We start from the raw sequence: 13,992 nt of genomic DNA, 5'->3' as shown, positions 1-13,992 counted from the left end.
AGTTTTGTATTATTTAATTAATTCATTTATTATTATCTTGCCTTGCTAGAGTAAATATTCATATGAGTAGCTTAATTTAGTTGTTATTGCATCAAAATTTGTATCAACTTCAAGTATTTATTTTACCCTACCCTACGTTATGTAATATAAAGTATACCCAGCATATACTCATTACTGCTTGATGAGCCCACACAAATGTAATCGAGCCGACCAACACTGCTCGCTGAGTTACAAGTTCGAATGAGCCCTTTATGAGAGCCAAACTAAAAGCGACTCATCCCGTTTCTCAAACCTTCTTTTTTTTTTCTCAAAAATATAAATAAGTGGAGAAAACTTTTTATATCACTAAATTGTACAAAAAAATTAAGTTTTTTTTCTTTTCATTAGAAATATTCCTAGCTTTTTCCCATCAGTACCCACACACAGATGTAATCCAGCAGGGTTCGAGCCAAGTTGGTCTTAAGGTGGACCATCCAAACAAAAGCCCAAGAAATCAAAGGTCGGTTTTGGTTACTCAAAGAGCTTTTCTTCCAAAGCCATCAATAATTTTAGTTGGAAGGTGCCCTCCTTGACAATGACTAATATAGATATATCCTAGGGCACTGGTCAACGGGTCAGGTTTGGTTTGGAGTCAGTTGAAACCAGACCCAAACCTCATTTGATATTACGGTATCGGATTTGAATATGAGTTTAACCGGACCTATTATTAAAGAAATCATACCCGGATCCTATAAGGATTACATGAACTGGACCCAGACTATACCCAGTAAAATAATATTTTTTATCATTTTTATATTGAAAAATTGTGGATCTTAATTGAAACTTGATCCACCCCGGTCTGTAATGAAATTTCACAAACTATACCCGGATTCATATATTAATCGGATCCTTTTGGTCTGACCCGAATTCTAATCGGACCTTCTTATTTATCACCAAACCCTGACCCTATAGGGTTTGGAACGGGTCGGGTCTCTGTCAAACCCGACCCATCGACAACCCTATGTAAGCCACAAATACTTTAGTCGTGCTGACCATGTTTAAGTGTGCCCCTAATTTTAGGCGCCACAGCGACTGTTTCGGGGACGGCTTTAGGGGTTTATTTAGGGGTTTTGTGGGGTGACTGTCAAGCGTTCGTGTGGGCTGGGAGAAGAGAGAGCAAACCCTAATCCTTTTGAGCCATGGACAGATACCAGAGGGTGGAGAAGCGGAGGACTGAATCGGCCATCAGCGAGAATGAAATCAGGATTACCACTCAAGGCCTCATCAGGAATTACACCAGCTATGCCACCAGTCTTCTTCAGGTGATTTCTTGTCTTGTGCACCACTCTTTGGTTATATCTCTTTTTAATTTTCTTTTGTTCTTCTTATTGGGTTCTCAGAATATTGATGTTGGTAGTCATTTTTTTTTGTCACCATCATGGATTTCTATGTGATTCTGGATTTGGGTGTCTGTTTTGTTTTGGGTTTTATCTACTTTTTTGGTGAGTGGTGTTTGGGCTTTATTTGATTTGGAGGTGGGTGTTTCCTGATTTTTAAGTATGTTGTTTATTGATATTCTTGGTGTTCCTTTTGCATCTTGTTTGGTTTGGTATTGTTAAGGGTTTCACTTTAGTTGGTCTCTCTGTCTTTTTTTTTTGAGGTTTGTTTTTTGGGCCGTGTTAGTGCGTGGATGGTGTTTGTTGTCTTTCAGGGCTCGTATATGAGATTTCAGTTTTGGGCCTCATTGGTTTTTGTGACTGCATCTTATGGGATTTTTTGCAGTTTCTAGTTGCGTTTTTCTTCTTTCCGTTTTTATTTGTTAAAACTTGTTTGTGGATGTTCTCTGACTGTTCTCCTGCGACTTGTTGATTTCCAAGATCAGAAACAGCAGAGGTTCCGCTAACTCTGACACATACACACACGCATGTACATTGAAGAGTGGCACGTGTGTTGCCCCAAACCTGACTTGCAAGTTTTGCACGAACTTCAGTGTACATGTTTATCTCATATTTTATGTTTTGAATCTCCAAATATAAAAATGGCAAAATATAAAAGAAGAGGTTTAAATGTTCTACACTGAAGTTGTGTGTGTGTGTGTTCCCCAAAGGCCCAAACTTGACTTGCAGTTTTTTCCACAAGCATCTTTGGATGCTTACATAAATGAAAGAGTGCTATTATTTGTTGTTTTGGTTAGGCGACCATGGCTTGGTGTTTGTGTGCACAGACACACACACCAGTGCAAATATGTCTTCTCATATTTTATATTTTTCATTTTTGGAGCAGCGAGTTTAATCTTTAATACAAAACCCGCTTGTTTAGCTGCCAAAGTTGGTTCAATGCTTTCATATGATATTTTTTTACGACCTTAGTGGAAACTCGCATAAGTTAGAATTCCACTATAAGATCTTGCTTTTAGTTTTGGAAATCAAGCTAAGCATTGTTGTTCGGCTTGATCTTATGTTTGATTAACACAAGTGAACCTAGTTGTCGTTTATTCTTTTAAGCTTTATGGTCCTGTATTGCAATATCAACGAGTTCTCTTTTCTTTGCAAGTGTCCAACCATGTCATATTGATATTGATAGGATCATAGGTGCGCAGGACGAAGCACTGACATGCTTGGTATGACATGAAAGTTTTCTATAACTTGGACAGAGGGACAAGGGCTTATGTCATATTTATATATATCTGTGTACATAATGTATATATAATTATATATATTAAAAAATTTTATATAAAGGAGTAAAGCTTTAATATCATCCTAGGTGCGATTTTTGAACAATGATTCTATGCCACTATAGTTAGTAAACATCAAAGAATATTTCCAAGTTGAAGATCCAAAAATAATGTAATCAATGGCATGTTTTAAATGTAAAAACTGCAAGAAACTGCAAAATAACAATCAAGATCAGAAATTGAGACAGATGATCTAAGGACATGATGTTGTCTTTGTTTGAAGGGTTTTTCTATGTTCATGCAGCACAAGGGTGATAAAAATTCCATATTTGGCACAATTGTATTTCATTTTTGCATTCTCATTGATATTTTCTATCTTGTTTCTCTCAAGATTAAACATTATTCCCAACTTTTTTTATTAAAAGAACAAATTATACACTTGAAACAAACTATACTCATTGCTAGATTAAGTAATAAACACACCAATTAAGCAAACCCTAAGGTACACTTACTAAAATAAAGTGTTTTTCTGCTCTTTTCCATATATTGCACAAAATTATATCACAGGGATACATTTTTTGACCTCCTAAGAACTCCAAATAACGCTACGATCAGACCAAATCATTAATAGACGTTGACACCTTTCATACCATGAAAAAAGAGTAACAGGCACTTTGCAGATCATGTGTGTCTTGTGTTGTCACGACACAGTACCAAATACTAATTGATAAGAGGCAGTTGTTTGTTGATTGGGTAACTTGAGTAGTTGTTTGGTGGATTGTGATCTCTCTCTATCTCTCTCTGGTTATGCGCGCACGTGTGCACTTTATATACAGGGGTTCTGAACATTTTGGTATATGCTCTTATATGTAACTGGATCTGACTTTAGCCTGTCACTGATCTTTGAAGCAAAAATATTACTGATTGCCACGGTATATAACCATGCTCTAGATGCTTGTGAAAAACTTAGTTAAGGTTGTCTCTTTTGACTGACTTGCAATGTGATAATAGAAAAATTTGCAAAACAACCCATGTGAATATTGATGCTTACTTTTTCATTTTAATATTGGAACCCTATTTTTGTTGTTGTTGTGATAGTTGTTGGTGTTGGTGTTATTTATTATAGGATATGAAATTTTGTTAGTTGAGATTTTCTGACATTAGCTTATCTTCGCTGCTTTAGATAGTTCATGCAAGCCATGTAAAAGTTGTTTGATTATATTGATCTGGCTAAAAGTGGAAAAATATATTTGTTCATGAGTATCCTTATTTTTGACAAAATAGTGCTGCTATTACTTGTACATTTTTCTTGTCTTGCGTATCTATTTTTTCTATCATTGAAACTCTCAGATACTGATGAATAGGGGTGGCAAAACCTGACCCGACCCGCCAACCCGCCTCTTAGGCGGGTTCGGGTTGGGCTTAAGCCAACCCGTTTAATAAACGGGTCGACCCGCCTAACCCGTTTATTAAACGGGTCGGGTTCGGGTTGGGGGTATGCCAACCTGCCAACCCGCTAACCCGACCCGCCAACCCGCCCGCTACCCGCCAACCAGTTTTCCCGACCCAACCCATTTATTAAACGGGTTGGCGGGTCATGTCGGGTTACCCGTTTATTAAATGGGTCGAGTTAGTGTTTGCCACAGCTGACCCGTTTAATAAACCGGTCGGGTTCGGGTTGAGGTATGCTGACACGCCAACCCGACCCGATTGCCACCCCTACTGATGAATGTCTACTTGTATGACATGCTCAAAATCAACGTCGTTCTGCAGCAGCGTTGTGCTACTGGTAGATGGTTACTTGTGACCCTTTTGTTTGTGTTAATTCCTGATTGTATTTTAGAAACTGAATAAGTTAAGAAACTTAGGTTTATGCATAGAGCTTCTGGAAACAAGAACTGGGTTTGGAGATTCATCACCCAAAACCATCAAATAGCCATACATATGGGATAATGGCTGGGGAAAGAGACAAAATTTGGTGTCTGCAACTCATGCTTGTAAAAACCATGTCCAACTTGTGTACCACAGGATTCTTTTTCTTTATTTTCTCCTGTCTTGGCTTCGTGGAGTTGATGGAATATTCATGAAAGGACATGATGATCTGGATATATTGAACTGATATCATTTGATAGGTGTTGTATGTTTTGACTATATATCTGGTTAGCAGATTATCCCATTAGTCATGAACCTTGGCTACTTCTACTGGTCACATGTAGCTATGCTCTTTCTGTGAGAAATAGAAAAACCTATGTACACTTTTTCTCTCTAGATTCTGGCCCACTAGTAGGTATGTCTGTGGTTCATACTTCATAGTCTTCACATGTCTTTCATCAAAGTGGAAGCCTTCTAGTAAGTATTAGGAATTGCACTTAATTTAGGTGGTGGTTGGATATTATTGGTGATATCGTGTTTGTATAAGAATCATAAGGTTTTGAACAGTTTGCCTTAGTTGAGCTTGTTACTGGTTCAATGAGATGTGGTGTATTAAGGGACCCTTCATACGGGGTTGTAGTTATGGTCTGACACTCAAAATGGAGAGATGCTGTGTGTACTAGCATCTCATTGTCTCCCTTCTTGCTACTTGGGCTGTATAAAACTGTCATCTAGCGACTTTACCCTTTTATGCAAGTTCCCCCAGTAAGAGTAGTTGATAAAGGCTATTATTATGTACATAATCAAGAAGAATAATTTTGTTTCTGCGACTGTTGTCTATACATACAAATTTAAATGGAGAAGATGACTGGCAAAGAGAAGATTTCCTGACTAAGATGACCTGTAAGTCATAGTTGTTTTATGCTTTATAGTGCTTTTGGAAAGAAAACTCATGATGGTGCTTATGTTCTCCTAAAGTTGTGTTTGGCATGTTTTAGGTTGTCAATCATGTTTGTCATCATTTATGATACTGAGATTGGGAATTTACCAACTGGAATTTTATCAGCCATGCCATGCACCATTATACAGACTTTTTAAATAAAAAATGGGTCTATTGAATTCAACACAAAGGTGGTAGATGAAATAGATTCATAACAATTTCTTGGTTAATATTTGGAGAACCCAACTCTCTTTTGTATGTTTAATGGGATCAAATTCTGTTACTCTGTTTCAATCATCATTCTTGTGTTATTCTCATCAGGGAAATAACTTCGTATGCTTTAAATGGGTCAGTTTCTCTGGGGAAAATCTAGGCAGTGTTTTACAAAAAATCCAAGTGATTAAAAGAAAATGTAATCACCCTAGCCAGAATGATAAACTTTGGGGGTGTTTGTTACAACCCCATCCAAGTGAAGCAACTTTCCCTTGTGAGGCCTTTCAGTTTATAACTTTATATTTCAGTATATAATATATTTTAGATATATCATATATATTTAGATTATATTCAGTTTATTTTAAATATATTTTGTATTTATATTATATCTAATATATATATATATATATATATATATATCATAGTTACCTGTATCGTTAAGGTAATTTCTCGGCGAGAGTATTTCTCAGAGAGATTTTCAAAAGTTGATAAATCTCAGGAAAATCTTGGGAAAATCTCCAGAGTTTAAAAGATTGAAAAAATATAAATAACAACAAAAACCTAAGAAAATAATAAGTTTTGTATTATTTTTCTTTCAAAAATATAAAGAAACATGTTTTAAAGGTTTTAAAATATAAAAGAAACAAAAAATAAGAAATGCAAACTTAAAATTTTAAAAAAAATCTAAAAAATATCGTGATATTTTTTATTTGCCGATATTTTGAAAATATTGCATTATATTCCCGATAGTATCGACAACCTTGAAATTGCCAATAATATTGCGATATATTCAAAATATTGGTGATATCGGTGACAGCGATATATGTATATATACCCTCCCCGCACCTCTGCACCCAAGTTTTTTTTAAGTGCCGCATCGGCGCATCCACACCTGCATCTATGTGACATAGGGTATCAATTGTACTTCCAGTTTATTTTTCCATAGATGGTGGACCGCACTAATCTCATGTATTCTTGTGCTTATTGCTTGGTTTTACTGTCTTCTATGCTTATTTATGTTTGGATGGCAATGTTCATAATTGCATGCGGTCATATTCAGCTAGTCAAATTCTTGTTTATGCATCCCATTTTCAAATTGATATTTTTACTATCACTGAGGTGAAATAAATCTTTCCATACAGAATCTTATGGACTGAAAGATCATTATTCCTAGAAATTCTCTCATTCCAAAAAAATGATTGCTCAGAGAAATCCTTAAGAGTTTCTAAGACATGGAATACCTCTGGAGAAGCTGCATAATTTTATTGCCACCTTATTTCGCATGCGTGACACATTGTGTTGGCTTTTGCTATATGTTTCTTGTGATTATTTATTTACCTCTATTTACTGATTTATTTAGAAGGCCCTGCTTCTATGTGGAATTAGTGATGTAAGCCAGTATAACATGATATTTGCCAGATATGTTTATAAATAGAGCATTTTAAACCTTGTAGTGCTATTCTATCTAAATTTTGGCATTTAAAGGAAAAAATTTATTTGTTCAAAATTGGCTGCTGCTATAAATGTTATTGTTCTTCCTTGAATGAAAATCTGATCATTTACTTGCTGATATTTACACCTCGATCATAGCTGGTTTTTTTCATGATTTGATCCTAAGCTACTGGTTGAGTCCAGGGTTATCGGAAGTGCCATAGGGCATGGGGAAGCGTGCTTCCCCGAGCTGCATTTCAAAAATGCGAAATGTGTTGGGAAGCGTAAAAAAAAAATTGAGAAGCGTGCTTCCCATTTAGGGAAGCTCACTTCCTCTTCTTTTTTTCATTTTTTCGTGTTAATAATATTATCATTATTTTTTCTTTTTTTGCTTCCCCCTCGCTTCCCCAAGCTTCCTAGGTTGCTTTCGGTTCGCTTCTGAGACGATTCTTGGTTTGCTTTTAAGTTGTCTCGCGCTTCCTGCTTCCTAAAATTTTGAAATTGCCTCGCTTTCCTCTTGGCAACTCTGGTTGACTATTTCTATCTCATGGTTTCTCCTTAGAGGGATATATTAATGGCTATTAGTTATTTGGTTATGGTCTTGATAGATTAGGCATCATAATATAGGTGGAATTTTCACCATTGATCAACTTTTTTGTTATTAACGTGTTGATATAAGTTTAGTACTTCAACACAAGGTTGTAAGTATCATATCGTAACCCATATCGGTCTGGCCCAAAATAAGATACATATTGTATCTTAAAAATTGTAAATTTGAAAAAAAATTAAAAATCTAAAAAAAATCAGAAAAATAGCAAAAAATTTAAAAAATCATCACACGCGAAACAATGATGAAATGCACAAAATGCAACTATAAAATCACATGAATCATTTATGTCTCTATGAGCTACATAAGACATCATCAATCATCAACTATCTCACATGAACAATGCAAAATATTATTAGGTTTTTTTTTACCTTAACCCACTTCATTGAGTGAAAAAATGGTGAAAATGCACTCTTAATGAAATCGCAAAAAGCCTCTCCCTTGCACAAAGATCGTTCCCAAATCACTCTCACTGCTCCTAGGGTACGTGGATTCCTCTCTAATGACCTCTACACAAATGAGGGAGTCGCCCTCAAGAGGTGTTTAAAATCCAAAAACACAAAATTACTTTTCGTCCCTTTTTTAAAGTGCATTGATATTGTATTGTACGATATTGTATGATACATGTATCTTACGACACATACAATACGGATATGATACATATCGTATCATTTTTCTAAAAAGTAACGATACTGACAACATTGCTTCAACATGCTCCATTTGTGATTCAGTTGTCAAATATCTGATGTGAATACGCTTGCATGGTGGCTTCTGAAATTTGTAGACACGAGGTGTTGGTGTGTGATGTTGGCAGATGCTTTGTTGAGATGAAAGGCCATGCAGCTTCTTCAATGTCTTTGTGGATGAGAATTATGCTGGCAGTTTAAAAAAGAATGATGGTACTATAAACCTCAAGTTACATTGATGTAATTGTTGTTAACAATGTCAAAGATTAGGGAACCACTGCAGGTTAGCTAGATTTAGTTGGAAGCACTTTCTACAAGCATTTATGAAAAAGGCAATTTGACAAGATATAAAAACTCATGATTTCAAAAGCATTTATGTAAGAAAAGACAAAATACATTGGTTCATAATACATGAACATTTACGTAAGAAATTTTGGTTCATAATACATAAACATTTATGTAAGAAAAGACAAATTATGAAAAGAAATTTGGTTCATAATACTTAAACATTTATGTAAGAAAAGACAAATTATGAAAAAATATATTGGTTCATAATACACAAACATTTATTTGAGAAATGACTATTTGTAATATAAGTATTACTCGAGCATTTATTGTACTTCAAATCATTCATTTTATAAATGACGATTTGAGAAAATAAATATTATTTTATACACAAACATTTATTGTTGAACAAAACAATTAATTTAAGAAATGACCATTTATTTCTTTAAACATTAAATACAATTTCAAAAATAGTTACTCAAAAAGTGATGACTTGTATTTGAGAATATCATTCTTTTAGTAAGCATTCCGCTGTGGCAAAGAGAAAGCAAACACAGAGACCCAAAAAAGCACAAGCTGTACGCACAAAGACCCCGACGTTCTAAGAGGGAGAGAGGGGAGACGAAGAGGAGAGGGGGAGAGCAGAGGGATTTGGGGGCATACCTGGAGCGGTCGGTGGCGGGGTCGGCGTCGGCGTCGGCAGAGAACAGAGGGAGTCAGAGAGGAGACGAAGGGAGGATTAGGGCAAAAAAAATGTGCCCTAATCCTCCCCTTCGCATCCTATTTCATCGGGCAATTTTTTTTTAAAATCCAAAAACTGGACCAAAATGACTCTGGGTGCGTTGATCGCACCCAGGGTCGGGTTGACCGCACCAGGTGCAGCACCTGTTTTGCAGAATCCCTGTGACATAGTACTGGACCTACTGGTGGTATGCCATGACTAATTTTAGAATAATAGTTATTCAATAGCCGAAACTCGCTGAAGATGAAGTATTGAGGCCACTATCTGGAATCTAGGTTCTGGACTCCAGTTTTCAAACAGCCATTCTTGCATGGCTGGCAATTCTTAGAAACCTGCAGAGATAGATGGCATCTAGTTCTGAGAATGACACCTAGGTGGAAGATGCACATGATTTGATTCAAACATTCAAAACCACTGAGTGCATCCTTTTTGGCTCTTTGTATAAGCACACCCTTCTCTATATTCGGCGTTTGCAAGACTAAGTTGTAGATGAGTGGTCTTGGCATTATGGACAAGAAAAAAAGTGGGAAGAAATTATCTCAACAACTGGTAATGATGTGCTTTTTGGATCTTCTTGAAGAAGAGAAGATGGAAGTAGTTTTTAAGGCCTTGAATCGAGGAGTATTTGCTTGAGAAAATATTGTAAATTTCACTGCTGCAATTAGAATTTTATCATTTATTATTTGATATATTTTGATATATGCTTCTGGAGGATACAGGTTAAGGCATATGACTTTAACATGATTGTGTGCCTTAAAGTTTTAATTGGGAATGATAAATGGGCAATGTAAAAAGAATGAGTTGGTGAAAAGAGGTGGGAACTTTGTCACCTGGGTATGGGTGCGGATATGGGTATGGAGGGTACAACACGACAATTCCAAAAAATGTGGGTATGGGGTGGAAACACGGCTATATATATATATATATTAAATATCACGTAAATACAAAATAAATTCAAAATAAACTGAATATAATCTAAATATATATGTCATCTAAAATATATATTATATACCGAAAATATAAAGTTATAAACTGAAAATATAGTTATAAATTATAAATTGGATATAAACTTGTATGTACGGAGGCTAAAATGGCGTATCAACACGGGAACATGCGTGTCAGCACAGGTACAGAGAGAAAAATGGAGTGTCCATGTGACATAGGGTGGGAGTCCACATGTATGGACCACATGCACTCATACATTTAGTTTAGGATCCAAATATATTTGTAGTAAACTAATATGTCCACAAAATATAAGGTACATGATGTATGGATGGGCATATACATGCATGTGTGGAGAGAGAGAGAGAGAGAGAGAGAGAGAGAGAGAGAGAGAGAGAGAGAGAGAGAGAGAGAGAGAGAGAGAGAGAGATGCACTTTTTTTAAGTTTCTAACAGAATATGCTATATTATGGTATACCATGAAATTTATCTTATGATATTCGCCGTATATTGGGGCATTATAAATGGTTTTTTTTTCATGCAAGGATAAGGTGTTAGATTGATTATATAGGAAAATCAAGGTTGTAAGTATGGTATCGTTACCCATATCGGTCGGGCCCAAAGTAACTCTGTGTAGTATCATATCGTAAACTTTTAATAAAAATTTTCTAAAAAATCTAAAAAAATCAAGAAAAATCAGAAAAAATGTGCAACATTTAAAAAAACTCATATCACATGAAACGATGATGAATTGCACAAAATACAACCATAAAATCACAATAAAACATTTATGTCTCTATGAGAGCTGCATCAAACATCAACTAATATAGAATCATAGATAATATTGCATTCCTATCTTACAAGAACAATGAAAAATATTAAATATCTTGCAACATGTTACAAGACTCGTACTTTCCTATTACATAAACAAAAATATTATAGCAATGGTATTACTCAATTTTCAATTGGTGTTTTCACTCATTACTTGAGTGCGTCATTGTCATGCCGGATCATCTTATGCTATCTTTGTTGGAGGTGTGTAGAGCCTGATTTCTACCTTTATATAAATCATTAATTTTCGCGAATCCAACTTTGCGGTAAGTTGGTCGGAGGCGGTAGGGGGTAACTTTGTAATTTTAGACATAATAAAGATTTTTTATCTTAACCCATTTTCTTGAGTGAAAAAATAGTGAAAATGCATTTTTTTTACCTTAACCCATTTCTTTGGGTTAAAAAACAGTGAAAATGCACTTCTAATGACCTCTAGACAAATAGAGAAGTCAGCCCTCTAAGGGTATTTATAACCCAAAATGAAAAAAATAACTTTCAGCCTTTTTAAAGTGCGTTGAAGGTGTATCGTATGATACCTGCATGATGCAGGCGTGTATCGTACGATACACCTGATACGGTACCATACACGATATGAGTGTCTATCGTATTGCAAAATCTAAAAAGTAATGATATGTATCGTACCGCATCATACAATACGGTATGATACTTACAACACTGAGGGAAATACTTAAACATGAGATGGGTTATGTGAAAGAATGTAAATGTTTGAGGACATTAAGATTCGACTTTGCATTATGAAAATTTGATATGATTTTGTTAAGTCTACATCATATGTTGTATCCGCTTGGACAGCACCATAAACTCTGTCCAACTTGCTCATGTTGGTGCCTTGGTGATGCACAATTTGATTTGCAATGAAGGTCCATGATGGTATCTTTTGTTGAAAAGTTAGCACTCAAAACAGATGCTTGTCCATTGTGCACAGTATTTCTGTCACGTGTGCTTATACTGGGTCTGTGCATTGTATTGCATGTTTTTCGTCAGTGCCAGTTGTATTGTAATGGTAGGAGTATTTAATTGAACTTCATTTTATTGATTCAGGAGAAGAGGGTAAAAGAGATTGTGTTGAAGGCTATGGGACAGGCCATCAGCAAGACTGTGGCAATTTCAGAGATTATGAAGGTTGATTATCTTTCTGTGTGCCATTTTTTCTTTTTCTTCTCAACTTTTTCCAGCTAGTCCTAATCCATTTCAACTGTACCCTTCACCAAAAAGCAGAAAAGAATTTCTGGGCTGCATCAGGATACTACTATAAGCTCCACAAGCATAACAGATGTTTGGGAACCAATTGAAGAGGGCCTTGTGCCGTATGTTTCTAAAATTTTCCACTTAATTTATGATTTCGTTTTGGCCTCCACAAAACCAAAGCTGCAGCTGACGCTTTTGAACCATGACACAGTTTGGAGATGACTCGGCATGTTTCAATGATATCTATTACACTTTCAACAAAAGAGCTGAACAAGAATTCTCCTGGGTAAGATACATGAATCAAAACAATTACTTTTAGCATTTGTTTACCAGTGTAATATGTGCATGAAACCTCTTCTTGCCTTTGTAGCTATCAACCTCCATCATCTTTAGGGAATCAGCAGCAGCGGCAAGCACCTCTATCCACATACAATGCGCCTGCTGCAGAAGGTAATTAATTTTGTTTGCTAAGAAAAGTGGCCCTTTTTTGTAAAAAATATTATTTCAAGCTTGTTATATTTCCATGTTTCACTACAGATTCCTATGGTAATTAATTTTGTTTGCTAAGAAAAGTGGCCCTTTTTTGTAAAAACTATTATTTCAAGCTTGTTATATTTCCATGTTTCACTACAGATTCCTATGGGAGGGGGGGAGATTCTTATGGACGGGGAGATTCGTATTGGCGAGGACGTGGTCGGGCTAGGGGAAGAGGAAGGGGTTGGGGCAGAAGCTATAGCAGCAATCAAGGTTTATACCCTTTTTCTTTTCTTTTTTTCTTCCTCTCATCTTTCGTGAAAAGTAACACAAATTACTTTGACAGAAAATGGTGGGTGGAATTGGGGTCGAGGCGGAGGACGAGGACGGGGCTGGGGTTACCGTGGTAATTGTTTAACACACCTTTGTTAATATACTTGCTAATAGTTATCAAATTTTAATATATCGTGGTGATCTGTATTTATCAAATCTAATGTTAATGGTTTTATTCTCCAAACGGTCTTATTTTTTTTTCTTGATGTATAATTGGCAGGTGGGGGTGGTGGGTATGAAAGAGGAAGAGGGGTCCGGGGTTTTGCTCGAGGATGGGGAAGGATGGGTGTACGGGGAAGGGAGAACTGATGATGTTTGAATGCGGATGGTGTTTTAATGCTTGCTCGGTTTTATTAGAGAGAATTGTCTGTGAGCTTCATAGTGTGGCCTTTCCTGAGTGTTTGTGATTCTCTGTTATTATGTAGGCCGTCTTTCTTGTTGAGAAAATAGTCATTGTGTAAATGCTCGTCGTTTTCTCATCACAATTCCCCCCGTCCCTTGTATTTATATCAATTTTTCGTTGTGAATAGTTTTTGGAGTATTCATGCTTTACCCTCCACTGTTGATTTTTTTGGGGGAAGGTAAGCTCCCCGAATTTTATGTTTTGCGGCTTCTCTTTCTCCGGGGAGAGTGAGTGAGTGAGAGAGTGTGTTTTTGGCGTACATGCCATGCTAGACTGTGGCCTCCGGGGAACTTAAAATTTGGTATATTAACAAGCTCATAAATTTGTTATAACTGTTTGTATCCTTTATAAATTGCTCCTTGCCATTTGCTA

General features: G+C 36.1%; 1 protein-coding gene across 1 annotated transcript; it reads left to right on the top strand.

The window, feature by feature from the left end:
• The first annotated feature begins 1,054 nt into the window (after nt 1-1,054).
• Nucleotides 1,055-13,746, top strand: LOC149813671 (uncharacterized). The gene is made up of 8 exons (XM_089992445.1): nt 1,055-1,301; nt 12,264-12,344; nt 12,441-12,529; nt 12,622-12,696; nt 12,781-12,860; nt 13,044-13,157; nt 13,231-13,290; nt 13,438-13,746. Exons 1-8 carry the CDS (start codon nt 1,179-1,181, stop codon nt 13,524-13,526), a joined length of 711 nt encoding a protein of 236 aa, XP_089848571.1. The 5' UTR covers nt 1,055-1,178; the 3' UTR covers nt 13,527-13,746.
• The last annotated feature ends 246 nt before the right edge of the window (nt 13,747-13,992 follow it).

Source organism: Nuphar pumila, chromosome 16 (assembly GCF_984573655.1).
Source record: "Nuphar pumila chromosome 16, dmNupPumi1.hap1.1, whole genome shotgun sequence".
In the NCBI taxonomy this organism is placed as follows: Eukaryota; Viridiplantae; Streptophyta; class Magnoliopsida; order Nymphaeales; family Nymphaeaceae; genus Nuphar; species Nuphar pumila.
The sequence above is the reverse complement of the archived record's forward strand: the minus strand, read 5'-3'. Positions and strand labels throughout refer to the sequence as shown.

Bases quoted from the DNA above. Each gene is read 5' to 3' on its own strand.
- LOC149813671 (XM_089992445.1), top strand. From the start codon at position 1,179: ATGGACAGATACCAGAGGGTGGAGAAGCGGAGGACTGAATCGGCCATC. The intron at 12,530-12,621 runs GTATGTTTCTAA...ACCATGACACAG, and splicing joins ATTGAAGAGGGCCTTGTGCC to TTTGGAGATGACTCGGCATG. The intron at 13,291-13,437 runs GTAATTGTTTAA...TATAATTGGCAG, and splicing joins ACGGGGCTGGGGTTACCGTG to GTGGGGGTGGTGGGTATGAA.